This window comes from Sinocyclocheilus anshuiensis, unplaced genomic scaffold (genome assembly GCF_001515605.1).
Source record: "Sinocyclocheilus anshuiensis isolate Anshui unplaced genomic scaffold, SAMN03320099.WGS_v1.1 scaffold63, whole genome shotgun sequence".
Classification (NCBI taxonomy): Eukaryota; Metazoa; Chordata; class Actinopteri; order Cypriniformes; family Cyprinidae; genus Sinocyclocheilus; species Sinocyclocheilus anshuiensis.
Window position 1 is genome coordinate 4062000 of NW_015552625.1, and position 24370 is coordinate 4086369.

The 24370-nt window shown below is 35.9% G+C and overlaps 1 protein-coding gene across 1 annotated transcript; it reads left to right on the top strand.

Annotated features, from left to right (window-relative positions):
- The first annotated feature begins 6852 nt into the window (after nucleotides 1–6852).
- LOC107666531 (rab11 family-interacting protein 2-like) lies at nucleotides 6853–21495 on the top strand. The gene is made up of 6 exons (XM_016457917.1): nucleotides 6853–7084; nucleotides 8074–8608; nucleotides 12947–13356; nucleotides 13641–13971; nucleotides 15999–16095; nucleotides 18984–21495. Exons 2-6 carry the CDS (start codon nucleotides 8256–8258, stop codon nucleotides 19212–19214), a joined length of 1422 nt encoding a protein of 473 aa, XP_016313403.1. The 5' UTR covers nucleotides 6853–7084; nucleotides 8074–8255; the 3' UTR covers nucleotides 19215–21495.
- Nucleotides 21496–24370: the final 2875 nt, after the last annotated feature.

The following is a 24370-nucleotide window of genomic DNA, read 5'->3' on the forward strand; positions in this document are numbered from 1 at the left end:
AGCAAAACTGTGGAATAATAATTTCAAATTCTGAGAGCAGAAAGGTTTCACTGCCTACCTCAAAGACAGCTATGTTTGCTCATGCTGTATTACATTTTGGGGGAAGAAAGCCACACACACACACACACACACGTACACACACACGTGTGTATATTTTTTATTATATAGACATAACACACACACAACAGAACAATTATTTTTAAAACAGCTATGAAACATTCATTGATTGTTGACAGTCTTTATATTAATATAACATTATAAATACACACACATAGACAGACAGACAGACAAACGATCGATATAGATAGATAGATAGATAGATAGATAGATAGATAGATAGATAGATAGAGTTAGTTTACAGTCTTAGTTACAATAGTTTAACAATAGTCATTTTAATTTTAATGAATTATGAATTGGATTAAGTGTATGAATAGAGGTAACAATAACTTGAGGTAACAGTTTTATTTTTACATTCTACATTAAATAGCTGATAATTTGAGTATGAGTGTTGTTTAGACATTCAATAATTACAGTAAAGTTATATATATAATTTTTTACAATAAAATCTGTATATTTAAAAATAAAAGCTTTTGTGGAACTCGTGACTGTCCTGCATCATGTCCAATTCCCATTCCTCTTTTATCTCCCCTAGTTTCTTGTCTTGGAAAAAAAAACAAAAACAGACAGACCAATCGAATAATGGCGTAAAACGCTCAACATTTACAAAATCTCAGAAACTTCTCAGAAAGCCCAAATTAGTTTTGATAAAATGATAAGCGGACCATAACACTTAAAAGCCTTACTAAAATATTTTTATAGTACGGTAGTATAATAGTGTTCTAGAAATAAAATGATATTTTATATGTGTGTCAACAAATATGTGTGTGAGACAAAACAAGCATCAAAAACAAAATCTCTTCTTAAACTGAAATCTCACATGAAGGCAGAGATGATGCATAGTAAAATTCCAGCTGAATTTTTGGCTTGAGAAATCTGACATGTCAGTTTCCGTAGGGGAGATGTCTGATCTTCAGTTGCCCAGCACATGTCATCAGATGTCAGAATTAGTGACATGCTATAGCTTAACTCATCAAGCACCGACAGAGAGATCTTACTGAGAGATAAACATGGCTCTTCTGTTAATGGACAGATCTTTGATATGGACTTGACACATTTTCTTTCATCAAGTGTGAAACGGAGATAGTTTGCTTTTTTTACAGTTACTCAAATGGAAGTCTATTACGTATCACTGCACAAATGCAGAATGTGGCAGTAGATGAGTAATTAATTAATTGAATAACAACAATTAAACTTCTTTGTCTGCAAGGCATACATACAGTACAATCAATTCATTAATCAGATGTTACATGTCATGCAGTTCTACTGTCAGTGCATCCCTTACAATGACTTCTGGATGTTATTTTAATATAATTGTCAATAAAACCTATAGTTATTTGCCCATAATATTCTAATTTTTTTAATCTTTCAGAAAGCCCCTGTGTACTTTAGCACAACACCTTCAAAGCCTTTCTCCTTAATCTATTCCCAAATTATTTCTGGGAGCACATTAGCATGTTTCTGAACTATGGCACTGCATACCTCCCCATCACTCTAATATATACATACACACAAGGGGGGAAAGAGGGGCCGCAGGGCACACACATGTGGGTCTTTTCTCTCTCTCTCTCTCTCTCTTTCTCTTTACTATCTTGGTCTCTCAGGCTGGGGCACAGGGGACTTCTCTTAAACTCCAGCAGGAGGGACACCTGTTCACTCGCCCCTGAAGACATGAGCTCAGTATTGCTCTGTCAATCTCTCAGCATCCTGGCTGTTGAACACATGGCAGCGGCTAATCATTCACTCACTCATTGAGAATGGAATGACTGGGTAAAAACATGAGACGTTTAGACATGCTTTACAATCGAAAAGATTCTGTAGTGCAAAGACCAGTTTGAAACGAGAGGGAAGTGTTTTTCATATAACTTAAAAATGTGTTTCATGTGGTAACAAGTAAATTAAATGGGTTTAATTTGAGTCAAAAATGTTTCATCTGACTAAATTAACTTGGAAAATTAGTTTACAGTAGTTCAGCAGTTAATGGATTAGACTGTGTAGAAAAATATCCTCGAGGTAACAAGAGGAGGTTACTACTTTTTTCTTTTTTTTTCCTTTTTAATTCCACATTAACTGATACGTATATAAAAAATATCAGTTAACGTGGAATTAAAAAAAAAAGGAAAATAGTCATCTTTACTTGTTACTCAGGGATATATTTAATTAAATATTAATATAAATTAATATAAAATTAAAACCTTTGGTGGAATGTTCTGTTCCCATCCCCCTTCTCTTCCCCAGTTTCTTGTCTTGAAAAGAAACTTCAAGTTTATCCATAAATCAAATAAAACTTTGGTAAACTCCCAACAATTACAAAATCACTTTGAAAGCCAAAATTTGTTTTCATAAAATGATAAGAATATCATAACACCTAAAAACCAACCTAATTAGTGTTCTTTCCAAATTTCCCAATAATATTATGAAATGCAATGCCATTTGAGGATTTCGACATGATGATCTCCGACTGCAAATTATTTGCTTTGGAGAGAAGAGCTTTATGAAGACTTCAGCTGAATTACAGCAGAAGGACACAGGGGATTCTATTGCTAATTTAATGTAATATGAATTGCACAGCAGAAACAGACCATTCAAATTAATGCAACATCTGAGTAGCGCAAAGTGGGTGTACTTCATTTGCTATAATTGCATGCATTTGCCTCCATAATTCCCTGAATTGGTCATGCCATTTGTGGATCCAGCTGTTTTAATCACTCTCATTTGTTTAATTTGTTTGTCATATCCCTGGTCTGCACATCCTCTCATGCTTACAGAACAGCGTTCAAAAGCAGCACTCGACTCATGCAGTGGAATGCAGATAGAATACACTTTGGCAAATGCTATAACTTGCTTACTTCATAGTGTTTACCTTACAACATACCGACTGTATGTTTACATTTGCAAATGACTTGCTTGCCAGTTCACAATGCTCAGCATCGTTAAATAAGCATAACTCGACTGTATGATACCGGTAGCAGTTTTGTGCTTCTCTGTGAAAATTCCAAAAATGACAATGTTTTATTTTGTTGTTCCATTTACTGTCATTTGATTGTAGTCATAAAATATCTGGTAACCTCAATATCCTCTTGTGATTATTCAGACAGACATATGAATGCACACACACACACACACACACACACACACACACACACACACACACACACACACACACACAGTTGCATCATAAAGAGAATTTGTGCTGACACAAGATAAGATAAGAGAAATGTGTTCTCATAAAACATCTTAATGTTACTTTTGACAATGTAACATTTTTTTCAAACCCATCACCGTTTATGATTTGGCCTCAGAGGTTTTCTCGATGTTCAAAGTGCAACTTCCTAACTTCTGTGACAGTCGGCTATGAAGAGGTGAGAGGTTATAGCCTTTAGTGATACTCAAATAAACACTCTTGAAGTATTGTTCCACACAATGGACCTTTCGGCAGCCGCACGCCCCCAACAATTTCTGCTCCAGCCGTCGCAGGCAACATGCACATCTGCAGATCTATATCTCACCGTGCATTGCACACCCTAACATTCCACAGAGCGCAGCGCCGGCAGTGATTTGTGCTCTTCTCTCCTACTTTTTTTATTATTAAATTTTCATCTGTAATCTGAATGTCCTCTTGACTAAAAGCACAGCCTTTTAAATCAATCTCGCAACCCGACCGTAAACCTGAAGTGCATTATGAGCCGTATTGATGTTACAATGGCATCCCCTCACCTTCTCGTGCTCCCTCGGCACTTGGAACGCATATATTGTTGTGTGCTAACAGATGGGCAATCTTGCAGCTAGAGATGCTTAAAAGTGTTTAATAAATGTAAAACAACCTATATAGTGTTGAAGAAAGGGGCCTAAAGCAGAACCAGCTGTCTGACCGTGGCGAGAGACCTTACAGAGGATTCGGGCCCATAAAGATGATGCCTAATAGAGGCCAACACGTGGGCCTTACTGATATGCAATACAGGGTCCTGTTGTATATTGGACAGTTTATGGGCTACAACATCATTCCTCTGGAAAAGTGGACTGAGGCCATACGTTACTCTAGGCTAATTTATGACTTGATGGATTTTTTTCCCTTTATATACTCTATCAGAGGAGAACAATAAAAGGAAGCAGGTGAGGTTGGAATGTAGAGCCTTTCATGTTTTTATCCCACTCCAGAGGCACACGGGCGTATTTTGGTCTTAGAAGGTAATACATGAAAGTGTCTAACAAATTGTCAAATTAAGGATTGGTGTCATGACCCCTGGTGGTGTCTCTTTAAAGCCATGAGCCTCTTCCACCCCATGAGATTCTTTAGAACTGAACAGTGCAAAATTGAGAGCTAAATTTATGGAATAGAGAGGAAAAAACTTTATTCTTTCCTATATCTATCTTTATTTTGTCTCTGCCAGTGAAAATAGTTCCAAACAAAGCCACAACAGAAATGGTGTAACATACAGTAGTGGTGTTTTTGATTATGACTACTATTATTTTTGGCATTTATTCAGATAGGATAGTTAGAAAGCTGACAAGAAGTAAAGTACATATGGGATCGGAAAATATCACAAGTGGAGGTTCGAAGTCAGGGTGAACTGAAGCGCAACAACATTCTTAAAAATAAAGGTTTCTAATTGGCATCTATGGGTTAATGAAGAACGTTTAACATCCATGAGAACTTTTCATTGCACAAAAGGTTTATTTAAATATTCTTCACAGTAAGAAAAAAAGTTTTTATTAAGAGCTTTTCACTGATATATCTTTGGGGAGCCCAAAATGGTTCTGTTATGGCATTGCTGAGAAAACACGAGTGTTGGCTGCATGTCGAAGCACTTCCCACAAGACAGTGTTGCAGTGTTTTGTTTCTGAATGAGTAAATGATTCAGTGACTCATTCATAAAGACAGTCACTTGTTGCATTCCTGAATAAATCTGTAATAGCTTTAGTTCTTGAATGAATTCGCGTTTTTGAACAAATCATTTCAGTGAATGATTCAATTGGCTCACTCGTTATAAAGATTTATCGCCACCTACTGACATAACAATGTAACCTGCAGAAAGAGTAGCTGAAAAAAAGTCCACCACTAATATACAGATAGTCTGTCTGCAGTGCGTAAAAATAAACAGCGGAGTGATACAAACAAGGAACAACTATATACATACATCAATTAAACATTGTTTCATTGCTCCGTGAAAGGACCATACAGCTATCTTCAGGGAGATTCTTCTGCTCTGGTTCCTCAGCTGTTTCCTGGTGTTTGCAGTGAGGCTTAACTCGAAATGGCACATAGAAGGGCCCCTCCTCAGTTTAAGCTGTCTTAAATGCATTTTATATAACCTAATATTTCACCACACCAGGCCCATTTTCATCGTGAGATACACTGCAGATAAGAGTTATAATCTATGTGTGACGAATGTGCCAGACTCATGCCTCTGACTCTGGTATGTACACAACACTCTGCGGTTATGGCAGGCTGATTGGGGTTAAGGAGAGAGAAAGAGAATAAAATGAAAGAGCATGTGTGTTTGGTTAAGATGTACCTGTCAACTGGGATGACACACATGTCTGTACTCATTTAAATGAATCTCTTATCAGTACCTCAATGTCCTCACTCAAGAAACATTGGCAGACGGTATGTTAACATGTTTGGTTGGTTTAGTTTTGTCAAGAGCCTCCAATAGACATGTATTGACTTTATTGAGTGGACATTATAAGAATCCCAGATAGCCTGCATGGGACTCCATTCACTATTTCAGAGAGGAGATTTTGATCTTCCTTCTACATTTTATTTGTTTTCCACAATTTATGCAGCTTTTGTTAAATTGGATTCTCTGTTTCCATTCTGAAGTAATTAACCTTCTGATGCATTAATTATATATGCTATAATTATATATTTTTCCATTATGTTAGGCTATGTGACCCTGGACCACAAAACCAGTCATAAGTGTCAATTTTTTTAAATTGACATTTACATATCATATTATTATATTATATTTGAAAGCTAAATAAATAAGATTTCCATTAATGTATAGTTTGTTAGGATAGGACAATATTTAGCTGAGATACAACAATTTGAAAATCTGGAATCTGAGGGTGCAAAAAAAATCAAAATATTGAGAAAATCGCCTTTAAAGTTGTCCAAATGAAGTTCTTAGCAATGCATATTAGGCTACTAATCAAAAATTACATTTTGATATATTTACAGTAGGAAATTTACAAAATATCCTCATGGAACATGATCTTTACTTAATAATGATTTTTGGCATAAATGAACAATCGATCATTTTGACCCATACAATGTATTATTGGCTTTTGCTACAAATATGCCTGTGCTACTTATGACTGGTTTTGTGGTCCATGGTCACATAGGCTATATTTAATACAGCCCTTTTTTCATTCTTTTTCCCTCCATTGCTATTACTGATGAGCGACCTGCTAATAAAAATAAAAACGAATACTATTGATTATGTACTACATGATTTTATATATAGGTCATTTATATGAAACATTTATCCAAGTTATCTAAAAAATGTATCATGTAAGGTTACTCGTGTTTTATAATTAATTGTTTGACCCATTTTTTTATTATTCTAAATAGCAATGCAATGTTTTACAAACAGGCTGTTTATTACTTTCCTGTTTCTTTTTCTCGACAAAACTAACAACAAAAGGGAAACGAACTGCTCAAACTCTCATAAGCCTCGCAGTCATTCGAATCCCAGGAACAGCGCCAGGCGCGCGCCGATTAAATCCTGTCTTTCCACGGCAACAGAGGAGGAGTTTGCACTTCGACCCGTGACCACATCGGCGGAAATGAGGAACTAGGAAGTCGACTTCAGGGCTGATGTGGAATACCACACATTTGTTTAAGATGAATTAGTGTCACTTACAGCAACTTATTCATTTTCATTCACCACAGATACCGATTGGCATAAGCGGTCATCCCACATGCAGTGGCGACGCTAGCTTGTTCGAGAAAGATGCTTCAGAGGTAAATATCAGAGGCTTGTGCTGTATGACTGTTTGACAGCAGCAGTAACTGTGGGTAATGAAGCCAGCAGTGGAGCTTCTAATTGAATTAAATAAGGGAAGACCGCGGAGTGTTTTTTTTTTTTCATTAAATACTGGTTGAGTTTAACCCATGACCACCCTCCTGAGGTAAAAGTAAAAGTAAAAGTTGTAAATGTCGGTGTTTTGAGATATAAAATATTTACAGAGCAAAATAGGCCTAAATGAATTTAGATAAATAACAATAATCCTTATTAACAACAACAACACTATAATAATAATATCCTAGTAAAATTGTATGTCTCGATTATAAATTGAATGTTAAATGATAAAACTGGTGTTTATTTGAATCACCAGCTTCTATAAAGTATAAGCCTCGCACTTTTTCATACATAAAAAATAATAATAGTGCGACGTTGTATAAGCTACATAGATAATTTTCTTTTCTTTTCTGAATGACAGTGTTTTTATATGTTTACCATTTTTAATTAAACATTTTAAAATTAAATTAGGGTTATTGGACATAGTTAATATTTTGAACAATTTGATTACCACAATAAATTCATGGACATTTTTCTAACATGTTTTCAAATTAAGTTACAGTCCATCCCAGTAGTGTAAGTTGCAGCATATGTAGTACTTGACATTAATTTATGCAGTTTACTATTTGTGTTAAACTACTTTAATTTTTAACAAATACATATGTGAATAATATATGTAAGTTTTAGATACATATAGCAAAAAAACCCAAAAAAAACAGACTCCCTGGTCACCATGGTAAAATTGGTCAGAAAGAAAAAATCACTTTCCCAAAAACATTTTTTTTTTTTTTACAATTTAACTTTTTAAGTTTGTTGCATTGTTAAAGTCACTCGTTTTTAAGTTACAATTGTTATTTCTGTGTAATTTGTAATATGAATTTAAGTTTTAATATTATTTTTCTGAGACTGTTTTTTTTCTTCTTTGGTTTAGGTGACCTAAATTGGAGTGGGGTGAATGTGTGGGGTGTTTGCGGAGAGTAACTTTTGATTTTTATGTACTCTTGGTCGCTCATTTCCTGTGATTAGAAGCTAAACAAAATGCCTCGGCCAAATTGAAGTAATACACTTATCATTTCACACACCAAAATCCATAATTTTACACTTGAAGTCATCATGTCATTGGGCGAACAGTCACAGAAGTGGTTTCCAACTCATGTCCAAGCCACTGTTCTTCAAGCCACAGACCTGCAACCAAAGGGCAAGAATGGCACCAACGATGCCTACACCATCATCCAGCTGGGCAAAGAAAAGTACTCCACATCAGTGTCGGAGAAGACCCTCAGCCCAGTGTGGAGGGAAGAGGCTTCATTTGAACTGCCAGGGCTGCTGATGGAGAGCAATCCAGAGGTGTATGAGCTGTGCCTCACAGTCATGCACAGGTCCCTGGTTGGATTGGATAAGTTTCTGGGCCAAAAAATCATCAACTTAAATGAGATATTTGACAACAAGGAACGGAGGAAAACTGAGTGAGTTAAATATTTCATTCATTTTTGATGCCTGATCTTTTAAAGATCTATCAAAAGTCTTGTAGAACTATACAAATGTAGCACTCTTTCAAATAAGCAGAAGTGCAACTTAAAAGAGGAACCAAACACTAAATGTCTTCTCCTCTTTTGGTGTTACAGTTAAGAAATTTTGTTTAAATTGTATTTATGCAATCCTCAAGATTCTTTTAAATCACAGGCCTTTCTTCTCTCTCTCTCTTTTCTTTTTAACTAGAATTTTTGATTATTTAAGAGCAGACCTCAAAGTCTCGCTCTGACATATCATCCTGCATAGACCCCTGTGTTTAATGCTTGTCAACATTTTGAAGCCAAGTCAGTTAATAGTACTCAAAGTATAACATGATGGAAGGTTTTGAACGACCTGGGCTATTCTTAACTTCTGTAACTATTAGTGATGCAGTTTCATTTGAAGTAATCCTCTGACGTAACCCTGTCTTTGTTTTTAAAACCTGTCATCTGAGTTTTAAATGTCTATGAACATGCCATTGCTGTGCATTACTATAGAAGGGCAGCCATCTCATGCAGGCCAGTTTGTTCTGGTATGAAACTCAGATAAAGGCCTTTTGACTCAGTTTGAGTCACAATCATGTGGCAGATGAACAGGTCTAGTGAGGATGATTATCATGTGTGCTATTATATTTTCCTCTCTGTTTGTCAGGCCCTGGTGACTAACAGGTGTGTTTCCTTAGAGGAAGTCTTCTGACTTCCTCTAATGTTATTGTCAGGTGTGACAGAGACTACTTTCTGTAACTAAATGTCAAGACTACTTCATAAGCGAGACAATATTTCCTGATTTCACTTTTTTGGGCATGAGACTAGCATGGTTATTTGAGTATTATGAGAGAAACAAGTATGGCTAGTTGCAGTAGAAAGGGCAGTGCCAATGTCTTGCATACCTGGCTGGCATTAATGAATGCGGTAAATGACAGAAATCAATTACAAAAAGGTCGTTTTTAAGAATACTGCAATTTGCTTTTTATTTACATGTGTTTTACACTGGAGATCCTCTCCTGTAATGCACAATTGGTACAATATCAGTTATAGGCTGATATTGGATGTATAGTCTATTTCATTGTGCATAATTATCGGCTTATTGGTATTTAGACTATTATTATCGATGCTTCCTTACTTTTCCTCCAAGCTTCTAATCATTGGCAATATGTCACAATCAGTGCAAGCATTATTTATTCAGCAATCCTGTGATATCACACCCTTGGGGGGAAGTTATGTACTGTAACCGATTGCTAACATCACTGTTGACACTCGTGACACAAATCACTCTACCGACCTCGCGTCTCCTGGAAAGACTCTCAGGGTTAGCAGTCCCCATTGACTCTGTTCATTCAAGGGTTTCCTCTAACTGACGCAAGGGTACAAGAGTCCGTTTCGACATTGGAGTCGACAGGCCCTAATTATCGCACACCTGTGTTTGTTGATTGTATGGTGGTTCCCAGCGGCCCTCGCAGAGTGGGAGTGTTGTGGTTCCAGGCAGAGGAAGATTTATCTTGGCCTTGAGTCCCATGTGAAGAACAGGGGCTGGCTGGCTTTCCACATGCCCAGATCAGAGCTCCCTCACTGGGCCTGAGACCAAGTAAACCCTCTTCCCTCGGATCTACAAGCTCCCCAGTGTGTGGATGGTCTTGGAAAGAAACATAATCACCATTCACTAGCTGTGCCATGATGGAAGAAGAGCACTCAGCAAGATGGCAGCCTGTGACGACCCCAGAGGGAAGCGTGTTCCATTACTGAAGGAGTGTTTACAGTAGTGTTTGCATGAAAGAACTGTGTCTAGGTCGGAAGCATTGAACTGCATTCTAGAGGGCTGCTTTGTGAGTCTACAGAGTGTCTTTTTAATTAGTGCTGAGGTCAAGAAAGGTCCCGGGTGATGTTTTGCAAAAATAATGAGTCACATTCTACAAGTCTACATACAGATACACCAATAATTATTTTCATGTTAGGCCAGTATCAAATTTTTATATCATTCTGTCTTAATAAATTGCAAAATACTAAAATCAGTCAGTTTAAACAATGCAAGTTAGTACTACAAGTACATTTGCTAAATATTATGTTTAACAGTCTTATTAAATTCTTCTACTTCTTCTTATTTTTTTCTACTATTCAAAGGAGCAACACAAAGTACAGAATGATTACAACTTTTCCACCTGAACATATATAATAATTTAAAATAATTGTAGAGAGTAGTAGTAAAATAATATGTATAAGTAGAAAAATAATGTATAAAAAGTAATAAGTATGACAATAATAATAATTATAACCATAACAATACATTTACATAATAAAATTACATAAATTATACAGTTAATCAGTGCAGTACCTGTTATTGTTCATTATAGTTTTCACTAATTTCCCGCTTTCATCTTATTTTTAAAGTTTTAGTATATATATTTGTTGGTGTGTTTTTGTCATTTTTATTTATTTATTTATTTCTCTATATGGTTTTTATTCATTTTTATTTCAGTTAGATTTAGTTATTTTACTACATCAGGGGGCTCTGTTTTTATGATGAGAGGAGAGGAAAGGTTGAGAAAGCACTCCAGGTAAATTTTGAAATGTACCAGGTTTATATATAGGCTATATATAAAGTTGATAAGCAGTTAAATGTGTTGGTTTACACACAAAGAAACGTGTAAGCTTTAATAAGTCCAAGAATAAAATGATTAATTTCCTTAGCATGTTAAATTTGATTTACAGAACTTTTGTGCTGCTTTCTAACAGTTTGGACTTGAATAAAGAGAGAAAACTTGCACTTAACCTTTTCACAGGCATTTTGTTTTCATAGTTAGACAGATACCGTGATGTATCATTATAGAATTGTCTAGCAACATATCGATTATCGCAGAATCGCTGTACCGTGATATTATCTTATCGTGAGCCATGTATCGTGATTCGTATCGTATCGTGAGGTACCCTGCGATTCCCACCCCTAATGTTGACTGACATCAATGAAAAAAAATCTGTAATTAACAATATCTTTTGGAAATAGGGGTTTCCACCATACATTTGGCTATGGTGGTGTAAAATGGTGTATGGCATCCGCTCACTGAACACATTGGCCCTGTATTGAATAAAAGTCTCTGTCTAGTACTTTACCTATGCCTTAAGTGTTCATGACCATCATTTCTAAATTAATGATCCTGCTCCAAGTGTCTTGAATTGCAGGAGCATCAGTATTCAGCCACTATTGAGATTCATGTGCCTCCGCTGAAATATTGTCCATTTCATAATCTCCAAATACCGGTATGAGCATCAATGAACAAAGGCCAGATTTGTGCAAATGCCACCTCCTTTTCACACAGTTACAGCATCAATCACATTACGTCCAGCATAAAAAAAAAAAAAAGAGTAAGAGGTTAAATAAACAGGAGCCGAGGAATGGCCTAGATGGGGGCGTATTACTTCACATTCTTTATGTGGCCCAAACCTTTGCAGTTACCAGGGAATTATATTTATCCCTACTATAATATGCGTTCTCAGGAAGGGGGAAGGCTTTCAAATGGACTATGCTGTGGATTTGTGTGAAGTGAAATTGGGTTTCTGGCCAGACAAACACATTGCCCCCATGTCGTTTTTGTATGAATTATACATACAGAGCAAAGCCTGAAAGAGAGTCTTCCCACCAAGGGGGGTTTCACAGAAAAGGAGAAGTGAAAGTGTGCGGTTTTCTCCTGCTTGTTTTTATCAAGCTGTGAAAGTACACTGGAACATCTGCAAATTACTGGTGCATGTACCACCAACCTAGCTGTTTTTAATAACACCTAAGAGGCCAACCACGCTCGTGACACAACGGCAAAATATGTGTAGCTCTGTAGCAGCTGTGTTCAGAATTTAAATATGATTTGAATTTACAAACTTTTCAAAGTTTTTTTTTCTCAAATTACTTTTTTTTTTTTACTCTTTTTTTTTTTTTTTTTTTTTCTCCCACTCTATCTAAATAGATAATCTAGTACACTTGACTACACATGACCTTTGTGCAGAGATTGTGTTCACTGGAAAATTGGAAACTGGAAATTTCCAGTAAAAATCCAGTAAGTTAGCATCACCCCGATTCCCTCAACAAAAACAGATTTTTCCACTGACTTTTGGATTTTTACAGAAAATAAACTCTGTGAACAACAAAAGATGTGAAGAATCAATAAATAAATAAAGTCGATTGAAAAATAAGTTGTATCCCAGTCCATCTAAGTGACATTTTAATTTCTTACTGTTATACCTGCCTTTCTGAATTTCTGACGTTTTATTAAATATATATACTTATACTTCATGTCGCTCTCTTGTCAGCTGGTACACGCTAGACTCACGGCCAGGTAAGAAGAGGAAAGACCGAGGCAAGATTCAAGTTAGCATTCAGTTCATGCGGAACAACATGACCGCCAGCATGTTCGATTTGTCTATGCGAGACAAACCCAGATCACCGTTCTCCAAGCTCAAGGAAAAGATGAAGGGTCGCAAGCACAACGGTGCCTTTTCAGACACATCTTCCGCCATCCTTCCTCGCTCAGGACAGAGCGAGACTGATTCTCTGCCAGACCAGCACCCGCACCCTCACCCTCAGGCTGCACCTGAACCCAAGCCAAAACGCTCGCTGCTCACTGGGACGCAGAAACTTTCTGCTGCTCACTCCATGTCTGATCTGATAGGAACTCACTTCAGGCCCAAACTCGACTCCATGAACTCTATTGAGGAGAAAGGTGAGGATAAACAACCACTGTAGTTCCATTTAATCACTTAGTGAGTTAAAAGCTTAGGGGTCATTACTGATGTATTTTATTTTGTAGAATAAAATGTGAAAATATCTTGAGCTTGTGTTATCCACAGACATTATTTCAAGCAACCAAAAACCCATTGCCTTCAGGATAATGAAACGTGCTAAAATGCTAACGCATCTCTGGGTTTCGGCCTACAAAAATGCCTCATCCCTGCAGCGCTCTATGGAGAAGCGCTAAAGAAAATGTTCCATCTTTCTCATCCACAGGGGTTGCTGCATCTCACAGACACTCTCAGAGTGATGGATATGGTTGCCCAACCAGCGACGTTCAATGTGACCCCTTTTCCGACATCGGAGACAACATGCCCCAGAAATTCGCCACTCTCCCACGCAACCGCAATCCCTTCGAGGGAGATCAGGGGATGCTGTGGGGGGCAGAGAAGAGAGAGAAGAAGGTCGGTCTTCTGGGCAGAGTGACTGGGAAGAAGGAAGGAAAGAAAACAGCCACTGGAACGCGAACAGGAAGCTCTGGAGACCTGCGATCTCCAAACCCCTTTACCAGTGAAAGCAACCCTTTCCTCTCACACTACAGATCCAGGTATGACTAGTTTTTAGCCATTTTTTTGTGCCTTTTATACGTTATAGCTACTTTAATCAAGCTTTCGTCTCACTTACTTGAGGTCAGATGCCATTAGCATTTATCAGTAATGTTTAATGAGGAAAAATAAATAAGAAAAAAATTAAGTTGTAATAATATATGTAAAATATTTATTTGAATAAATGCTTAAGTATTATATTTATTTTAATTGTATTTAAATGCATTATGTGATGTATAATAATATTATTCATTCAGCAATAATTGCTGAGGAACGTGTCTTCCATTAATTTTGCCTGCCATTTCCAACCTCTGCTCTTTTCTCAGTAGAGTTAGATGAGGACAGTCAAGCACTTAATGTTTATCAGAGAAAGTCTGTCATTAGGAAGACCTTATCAATGTCATTAGGCCCAATTCAGACTACAGGGTCCTGACCAAGCCACAGTAATGAGATCTGAACGAGAGATAGACCATTCAATTAACAATTTATCTGCCCGTAGCCTACCAGGCCATTCATCCTCTCCAGTTACTCTCTCATCTTAGATCACAGGTCTTCCAGGGGTCATAGGTTAGCTAAAAAGACATTTAACAAACCTGCTTAATGTTGTCTAGTATTTAAAGGTCTGTGTGATCTTTCCACCATTATAAACATAACCAGCATCCTTGATGGATCCCATCCATTCACAATACTTTGTCATTAAAAGATTGAAACACCACTCATAACAGTACGCCCATATAAGCATAAAGTCAGTTTATTTTCTTGCAAGTTGCAGTGGTGTGTAATGGCTGTGGTATGGGTGGAAGAAATGTGTCAGCCGGTTGAATTTCCAAATTTCCTGTTATGATCAAAAAGAAAATTCAACATCAGACTATCTATATTATAACAGACAAGCATTGTCAATGTAGATAACTTATTCACTTGCTATGTGTATTTTTATTAAAATGTTGTTTAAAATAATAATTTTATATTATTTTTAAAAAATGCTTTAGAATTTTTAATAATAATAATTTTATAAATATATTTATGCTACTAGATTGTCTAATAGACATTAGTACATTGCATATAATATAAACTACTGTTCAAACGTTTGGGTTCAGTGAGATTTTTTTTTTTTTTTCAGAGAGAAATGCTAACAGTAAGGGTCATTTAATTGATCAAAATTGACAGTAAAGACGTTAACAATGCTAAAATTCGATAGATCTACTTTAAATAAATGCTTTTTTAAGGCTTAATATACTCATCAAAGAGTCCTGAAAACACGGTTTCCACAAAAATATTAAGCAACACAACTGTTTTCAAAATTACTAATAATAGGATATGTTTCTTGAGAACTAAATCAGCATATTAGAATGATTTCTGAAGGATCATGTGACTATAAAGACTGGAGTAATGACTGCTGAAAATTCAGTTTTGCCATTACAGGAATAAATCACATTTGAATTTTATTTAGAAATAGAAAACAGTTATTTTAAATTGTAATATTATTTCACAATATTAGAGTTTTTACTGTATTCTTTTACTGTAGTATACTTGATCAAATAAATGCAGCCTTGGTGAGCAGAATAGACTTCTTTCAAACACTTTCCACCCAAAATTTTTTAAACGCTTAAATATATACGTATACCGTCACTGTGGTATAAAATTGCTCATAATGTGATAAAAGATTTTGGTCTCACCGCCCACTTACTGAGTGCCGTAACTGGCTGTAATGCCTTTGTTGTGGTCAGTGACCAATTGTTGAGAAATGAAAAGTAGACTTGCTGTTTGCGTGTGAGGGGGTTTTGAACCATTTCCTGACCCTCAGTCAGATAACTAAAAGTCAACTCAAATGTTATATTGAACTACAGCAGGCAAGTAGCAGTTGCATTAAAGGATGTGATGTGTTTCATGATAATGCTTGTTGTTGTCGACCAAGATTTCACCAATGTAAAATCAATTTGAATGTTAAATGAAGGGGTTTCCTGTAAGATGAAAGTGCATTTTATGTATTTATTGAAGTAACAGTTTTGTCTTTTTTCCTGTCTTGCAGTGACAACATGAGAAATCCCACTAGTACTGAGGACCTTACACAGAGATTCAAAACCTCTCCTGAAAAGAAGCACGGCATGAATAGTGCAAGAGAGCATGTAAGTGCATTCCAAAGAAATAGTGTACACTGTGTTTTTTTTTTATATTTTACACTATTGTAATAAAGCTAAATTGCGTTTGACCACACTAAATATAAGAATATTATTTTACATTTCTATACATTGCTGAAAAAAGGGTGTATTTTCACATTGTCACTGTCCGGTCTGTCCAGACACATTTCTCATAAGTTTTCAAAACTTGCCCAAAGTTTTAATTGGTCATTTATTGCAGCCCTATTATACATGGAAGCCGTTGATGCTGATCTCTGACTGAGTATCACTTGTGGCGCTCTAGTTGGAGGGCCGTTTATCTAATTAACAGCTGAAATGGGTGGTCATCGTCTTTGATCTGCATGTAATTTGAAGTAGTGTGATGTTATTAATGCGCTTCCATTTCGTTAGCGAGCCATCTTGGACAGTATGTTCTCTCACTCAATAATTGGAAATCTAATCATTAATAATACGCAATTTGTCACTGGTCTAATTTTACACTATAGGTCAAACCACGGTCAGCGTTAAACATGGAAAGGGGTCCTCTCTCACTTTGTCATAATTATACTGATTGTGATCTTCATCGTGTCCAGTGCAGAGTAACGTGACGGTCGCTTGCCTGCTGTGTGAGAATAGCCGCTGAAGTGATGTTGAAACTGGAGACGCGTTGCTGAAAATGGCTTTCCTCACCCATTTTTGAGGTTATGTTAACACTGCATCCGTGAAATAGTGTCTCTGGCACTCTAAGGCCTTAATTAAAGGATGGGGGGTGGGGGGAAAGTCGGCCGAGGCATTTCAAAGGACTTGGAGTTTTAGATTTTCAATGCAAAGGCCCTCATTAATGCCCATAATGAGACAACTGAAGAATGCCAAGTGGAAATCTTATCTCTCCCACACTCCTGATTGCCTAAATCTGCTCATCAGCTGCTTGCCAGTTCATGGTCATTTCCTGGGCTCTTTTCCTGCCCCCGCTAGCTTGTACCCTGGTGGTTTTGCTATTCATGCAACATCTCTTTCTCTAAATCTTCCTTTGATTCTGTGGTAGCTGTTCTATATGGCCAGAGAGAGTTGCTTTGGCTTGCGTTGACTGTTGACCAGCATTACCAAACACTCAACTCAGCAAGCACACCTAAAAATGTATGAATGTTTATTGCATGCAAGTGGCATCAGCAAACAAATTTGGAAGGTGTTTTGAAATTGTGATTATTTTTTGTGGATGTATGAAGTCAGTTCCCTTCAGGTTCACTGCAGGTGTAGTTTATCATATTGACTAGGAAAAAAATTCCACTACCAAAAATCATAGAGCATCCAAATACTCTTTTACTTACATTTTTAACAATAAATCATATTTTTAAACAATAGATTCATTCAGCAAATGTTTTGTTTGGAAAGTGTACATTTTCATTTAAAATAAATTCTGCTTGACTTTATATTTTGTTGTCTAATGCGATGACATTCACGTGATTTACGTGTCTAAATACTTTTTAGGGCCACTGTATTTTTGCTTTAGTTTCTAGAATGGCAGTTTTATGGAGTCAAATTTGCTCTGCTGTTTCCTCAGGGGAAAAAGAGAAGGAATGTTTTGTTTTCATTACCGTAATCTAAGGAGGATAATCATAATCAAAGTGTCACATGTATAAACAGCTGTCCGATATGGTGGATCAAGTTCAAACCCAGAAGCAGTTCAGACTCTGAAGCTTCAGGTTAAATGTGTTGAGGCTTGCTCCTGCCAAGTATTATTTTCTTAACAAGTGCAATGAATGCAGATTATTATTAATCTTCCATTTAGTATTATACATGTAAACACAGATAACTTTTATGGTGTTATATCATCACACAGGGCTGGTCCCTCAAAATATTCAGATGTCTTAAATTCACTTTTCAAAATTTGAGGATGTAAAAATGTTTTTGGAGGCATGAAATTTGAAAAATTATTTTTTTTTTTTTCATACCGGTTGCCCAGCCCTAATAACTATTCACAGTTGAAGACTTGAAGTAATCATACCGATGTTGTTTAAAGGTTTTAGTCCCCAGTTAAAACCTTATTTAATGACTTATATATTTATTATAATATTATAAAAGTATCAAGGTCTTAAATTTAATTCTTTTAACACAGAACCTTATCAGTGTAGATTTGGTGCAAGTACTTCATTTCTGGAGCTATTTGGATTGTTTGGTAATTAGATGAATTTCGGGTCTGTGTATTGTTGATGATGATTTTGGGTGGAAGTTTTATTGTAATTAATTAAGCATCAGTGATTAGACATGACTGAGTAATCCACTCATATTTTGACACCGCTGAAATGGATAAGCTCTCCAAGAGATTATATCAACTGACCGCATTTAGTGCTTGTTTTCACCCTGACAGCAGAAAGTGTGAATTTGTCAGACACTTGATAGCAGATGAGCAAATGTTTCTAAATTGCCGTTTCCTCAATATCATTGTGAAATCAGACGCAGACACTTCTCATGTCAACACATAATCGCTCTGCTTGAGAGAACTGAGGCTTGAGCGTTTAGAGCAACACTTTTAATAAAAGCTTGTTTATCAAGTAAGCTCTAAAGGCAGCATTAAATAACATGTTTATTTCGATCTTGTCTCCTAAAATATGAATGTTTTTTTCGTTAGTTTACTTTGGAGTCCCAGAATTATTAGTCTACCTACTACTGTATGTAGCATTATTGCTTATCCATGTATACATTGTGCAGTGTTTCAATTAACATATTAGCATGTTTCACAGTGGAAATTTTACAGTATCAAATTATAGGTCAAAAGAAGTACACAATTTATTTACTTCAGAGAGCAGTTTGAATTCCCAGCATGTTATGGGCAATAAAAAAGTAGAGATTTAACAACATTTAAGAATCATATGTCATGTATTATTCCTCACATCTAGGAGCCTGAACATCTGCAGACGAATATGGTGGCCTACAACAATCTCTCCTTTGCAGAAGTTGTGCAAGAGCTCATCAAGCAGAAAGAGGTGGTGAGAAAGAAAGATGCTCATATTCGGGAGCTGGAGGACTACATTGATAACTTGCTGGTCAGGGTAATGGAAGAGACACCCAGCATCCTGAGAACACCCTATGAGCCCAAGAGAAAAGCTGGGAAGATCTCAAAGAAGTAAAGGATCTCCAAAGCATATTATAACAGTTTTCTGGCAAAATATGTATTGCTTGCAAAAGGACAATGGAATGTCATTTCTGATAGGCCAAGTGTATTTGTTCACACACAGACAGATTTCTTGCCATAAAGTTACTCTAGGTTTGCAAGAACAACCGGATATATTGTGAAGAAAGATGGGCACTAAATGTGGAGATGCCAAACCCCCTTTTTTAGATTTTTCCATTACTTTATTTTGATTTTTTTTTAAAGAATCTTTTGAGCTGTTGACTAATACTTTGAGTAAAACGTTTTTGAAAATCTTCACAAGCAGCCATTCATAGTTTAGAGCGGTGATCTTGCGCGAGGAGACCAACGTTATGTTTTTACTGACAATAACTGTGTTTAAGTTGACTTTTATTTTGGATTCAGTCAGTATAACAGAATTGAGCACTTAATACTCTCACTGTGTTTTGCGATGATCACTTGGGTGGACTGTCCATATGAGGCCTTTAATTTGCTGTGACTGAATTCACACTTCAAAAGCTGTACCAGATCAATTGACCACAAAAATGTGGTGAAGCAAGGAAACACTTGGATGGCACCATGGGACATAAAGGTGATTGTTTACTGCATGTTCTAGCACCGGAGCATATTGGGTTCGACAGGGTAACTCTCCTGTCACTTTTTTGACTCATGATTTTGGCATGTGTTTGGTGCCATATTGATACGTTACAAGACGTCGGTACTGAAAACTTTTGGTACTTTTTTTTCAAAGCATATGTCTATAAAAAAAAAAATACACTCAGAATTACACTACCAATATTTATTTTGAGCTTGATTGCAATGAGCAAATGTGTATGTGTGAATAACACTGTTCACTTTTTAAGTCTAAAAACAAACTGCCTGTTACATACAGCGATGACAGACGTGTAGAAATGAGCATCCAGACTCCAAAGACTTCATTGTGAATGTCCTTCAGTTGATCTGGAATGTACTGATGCTGAATTTCTTTAGTGTACCGCAGGACTGTCAAAATGTGTGGGCTGCCTACAGTTGACTACATCAAAGGTTTGTTGATTAAACTTAAGCTAGCCGGTCAGTCAATCAAGCACATAAGTATTATATAGCCCCTTTTTAATTTCTAATTTTACCAGAGCAAGTCTAGCCCATGCGTATTTAAAACCATAGCAAATAACTGATTAATTTGGCACGTCTGGATGCCTCATTATGGAAATATTTCAGTCGGTTTGATTCATTACAATGTATAGCATGTTTCGTGATGAGCGATGTAGACAAAAACTAGCTGAAGAACAATTGTTTACAGATTGCTTTATAGATTCAAGGCAGTACTCTTTGACATTGTACTGCTTTCGCAATACTTTTCTTGTAGGACACTTCTTATAGTGTTGATTTTTTCTAGTGAGAAAATGACATTGGCTATCATTCTTGGTAACTCCGCATATATTTTGCACCCTGGGCTGTTACACTGGAGCATCTGTGTAGTGAAATACTGTACAGCAGTGGTACATGTGCGCCCCGCATACTTAAAAATGTACATTTGAGAAAACTAGAACGATTGTTGTCTGTAAAATAACCCATTTTAATATGTTAGCCCTTCATGTGAAGAACGAAACTATTCTTTAGGCCATAATACCCCTTTTTGATATTTTTAAGACACAATAAGTATATAAGTTCTCTGTGTATATAGCTCTGCAGCAAGCTTCCCAGAAGTAGTTTTTCTTAACAACATGGTTAAAACACTGTGCTGGTTAGTTTTGCTGGAAAGGAAGTCTCGTCTTTTATAATATTCAGTCACAATGAGCAAGTGATGTATTCTAGCTGTAAATTATTATTGTTTTGTTCATTTAGAGTTTTATTTACTTACATTTTATGTATTTGGAGAGGTTTACATGTGTGTAATTGGTTATTCATGTTAAAATCATTCAGTGCCACGTGCAGTGTTAAACAGTGCTGACATTAGTTAAACACTCTAGTTTAATGTCAGTTTTCTAAAAATGAGGCCATTTTGAGGACATTTTGTGTGAGCAGACAGAAGCTAGTTTTTCCATATAGTTCTGTTTACGTGCAAAATTGTTTATCCTTTGTATATGGATAAACGTGTTAAAGCTTATATTTACAAATCATTTACAAATGTTGTATGCCAGGCTCACGTTATTTAAACCAGGAGCATGTTATTTATTAATGATTTTTTTTTTGTTCTGCATTATATTTGTCACTGGCCAAAAATGTTTAATTGAATTAATTAAATTCAGAAAAATTATACGATGAAGAGTAAAGTTAGCTATAGTACATATAGTTAGCTATAGTACATATAGTTAGCAAGTGTTTTTTTCTCTCTCTATTTTTCATATCAGGACTTTGTGTCTTTTTTATCTTTTTCAAGAGCTTTCGATCAAATAAGGTTCAAACTTGCTTAAGATTTGTTGTAGATCTTATTGTCGGATGGATAAGAAGTGTTGACTCACATTGATCATATTCAGCTGAGCACTTTGCTTCTCCTGTCTGTTTTGTCTCATTGAACTGGAACTGCTATGCATCTCTCTCAAGAGCAATTCTGTGTGGTACGCTGAATGTATTTTGACCAATCGGCAATGTCTGTAATCACAAACAGTGTTGATTTTCCTGTGTAGATATTACCTAGCACTAAAATGATGCTGATACATTGTTTGCTTTCACTAATATTCACAGTATAATGATCATCATGGTTTTAAGTTGATGATAAAGACATATCATTTTTAATGTGTAGGCTTTTTTTATATCCATTGGTTTATTAATGGTCCCAGTGTTTAGACTACCTATTATTTTTGCATTTTCTTTCCTTTTGCTACTTGCTTGGCTGTTGCTCTTTGATTTTCAACATTTTAATGTTGTATATTTAGAGGTTTATAGCTATTTTTTTATGTTTGTATGCTGCTATTTTCCTGCTATTTCCCCTGCAGATGGTTTAGATAAATTCACATAGCTTCATTATGACTTGAAAAATCAGAATGGGAAAAAAATGGGTTTTTCCTCCATAAAGGATAGTAGCAGGGCAAAAGTAAAAAGAAAACGTATGAAAGCCACAGTATCAACACAGTTAAGTTCGAAAAAAATAATTGAATATCTTTTTTTTTCCGTTAGGTGTCTTCTATACATTAATCTCTGGTGCTGCAAAATCATGTAATATATATATGTTTGTACCAGTTTTTCAGTATTCTGCATCATATGGGTTTTATACTCAGACAGTCCTTCCATTTAAAATACTTTCCTCTATTTCCTCCAAAAACTTGAATTTCCAATAGTGTGTAAATAACACTACTTAGAATATAGAATTTTACCCTCAGAATTTGATTACGGTATTAGAAAAATCATAGTTATGATGAGGACTTTTCTCAACGTGACACTTTCCTATAAGGTGGTTAAATATTTTGCGTAGATGTAGTTATTGATGATTCATCCGGAAGTAATACGTCTGTCTTTGCATTCTTGGCATGCGGCATGAATGAGTATAGAAGAGAGATCTGAGTGTGTTTGTCTATGTGGCTACCATATAAAAGGGTGAGAATGACGGTACAACCCATTTCAATAAATCTCCTGTACTTCATTACTTGTGTCTGGTATTGTTTTCATATACTGTACATGTAAATGTAAGAAAAGGCTTTTAGAGCAAAATATTTTCATGTTCCAAGCTGGGAGAACTCAAATGTTATTTGACAATTGCTCTTCATCTCAAAAGCATCAGAATCAATTTCCACATCAATACGTTCATTAAATCAAAATTAATTAGACCCTGCAATTATCTCCCCAAGCTTTAGGATTTTAGCTTTGTATTTGCATTACACTGCGAACCTCACGGATGTTGTTTCTTTCAGGGAAATTAATGGGAAGGAAATTCTCATGGCCACCCAAACAAATAAAATAGCCTCTTGAACGACAAGGTAGCTTGTTAAACTTCTCACCTCATTTGTTTATGAGTAACAGGAGTGTGTGTGTGTGTGTGTGTGTGCGAACCGCTGCATGTACAAGTGCCACTCAAGCTGTTTACCATCTCCTCCTTCTGAGGAGCAGTATCATTGCTCTTCATTCACAAGACCGGCCCCTTCACAATCCACACAGAGATACTATCTCATTGCAACGTTTGGATGAAAATAGAGCTTTTCAGACGCAATTATATGTAGATTCACGGAATTCCCTATTGAAACAGTACACTTCTCAAAGCAAGGATTTCCAGTAGTTCCTTCAATAAGACACAGTCTGTCTAAGGAAGCTTGAGACAATGTGCCGTGCAAGACGGGTGCTCTCTTTATACTAGAGGGTGCTTAAAAGTATTCCTAGTTTTTTAGCTGTGTTTTATTTTTAAAGGTGTATGGGAAACCATTAAAGTACAGTTCATAATGCTAAAATAAAATACAACTCATTACAAATACATTTGTTCTTTCATTTAAGTAAATTTTTTGTTTAAATAGGTTAAAAGAGGTTAAAAAGTCTTGTACAGCTAAAATATAACATACGCCATCTTTAAATGTGTGAAATTTTCCATGACTGTAGTAATAGATAGTCAGTCATTTGTGGGGTCTTGCTTAAGTGAAATATAAAGCAAGATATGGAAGATTCTCCATTCTCTATTTCCATTGTTGCTTAATAATTTTCTCATTTTGTCCTTTTCTTTGGGCAAACTCGGTTTCATTTTACTTCAGTGTTTTAAAGCAGAGCCTGAATGTCAATAAATACTCACTGACAGATATTATTAATACTGTTTATAAATTTAAAATTTTATTATGAAACAAGTGATGCTAGACAAAATTTGTTAAGCCTTTTTACATGCATATGAATTCATTTAGCATTCAGCCAATGCGACTTCTGAGAAAAGAAGTACATACATATATTCACATATATTCTTTGCAACTAAAAAAAATATTTTTTTATCTTAATAAATACATATATTTATAAATTAGGATAAAAGTTGACATTTCTATTTTTTAAATATTATTTATTTGTATCTTATACGGTATTGTATGTATACATCCATACAATTTAATGATATTTAAATATGTTTAAGTGTGAATTAAGTGTCCAAATACTTTCTAGGGTCACTGTAAATGTTCCACTTTGTTCCACTCCTGTTAATGATTATGCAGCATTAGACAGAGAGGGTGGAAGGTGTAATGTTTAATGAGG

Coding starts and splice junctions, on each gene's coding strand:
- LOC107666531 (XM_016457917.1), top strand. CDS start 8,256: ATGTCATTGGGCGAACAGTCACAGAAGTGGTTTCCAACTCATGTCCAA. Junction 13,972..15,998: donor CTCTCACACTACAGATCCAG/GTATGACTAGTT, acceptor CCTGTCTTGCAG/TGACAACATGAGAAATCCCA. Junction 16,096..18,983: donor TGAATAGTGCAAGAGAGCAT/GTAAGTGCATTC, acceptor CCTCACATCTAG/GAGCCTGAACATCTGCAGAC.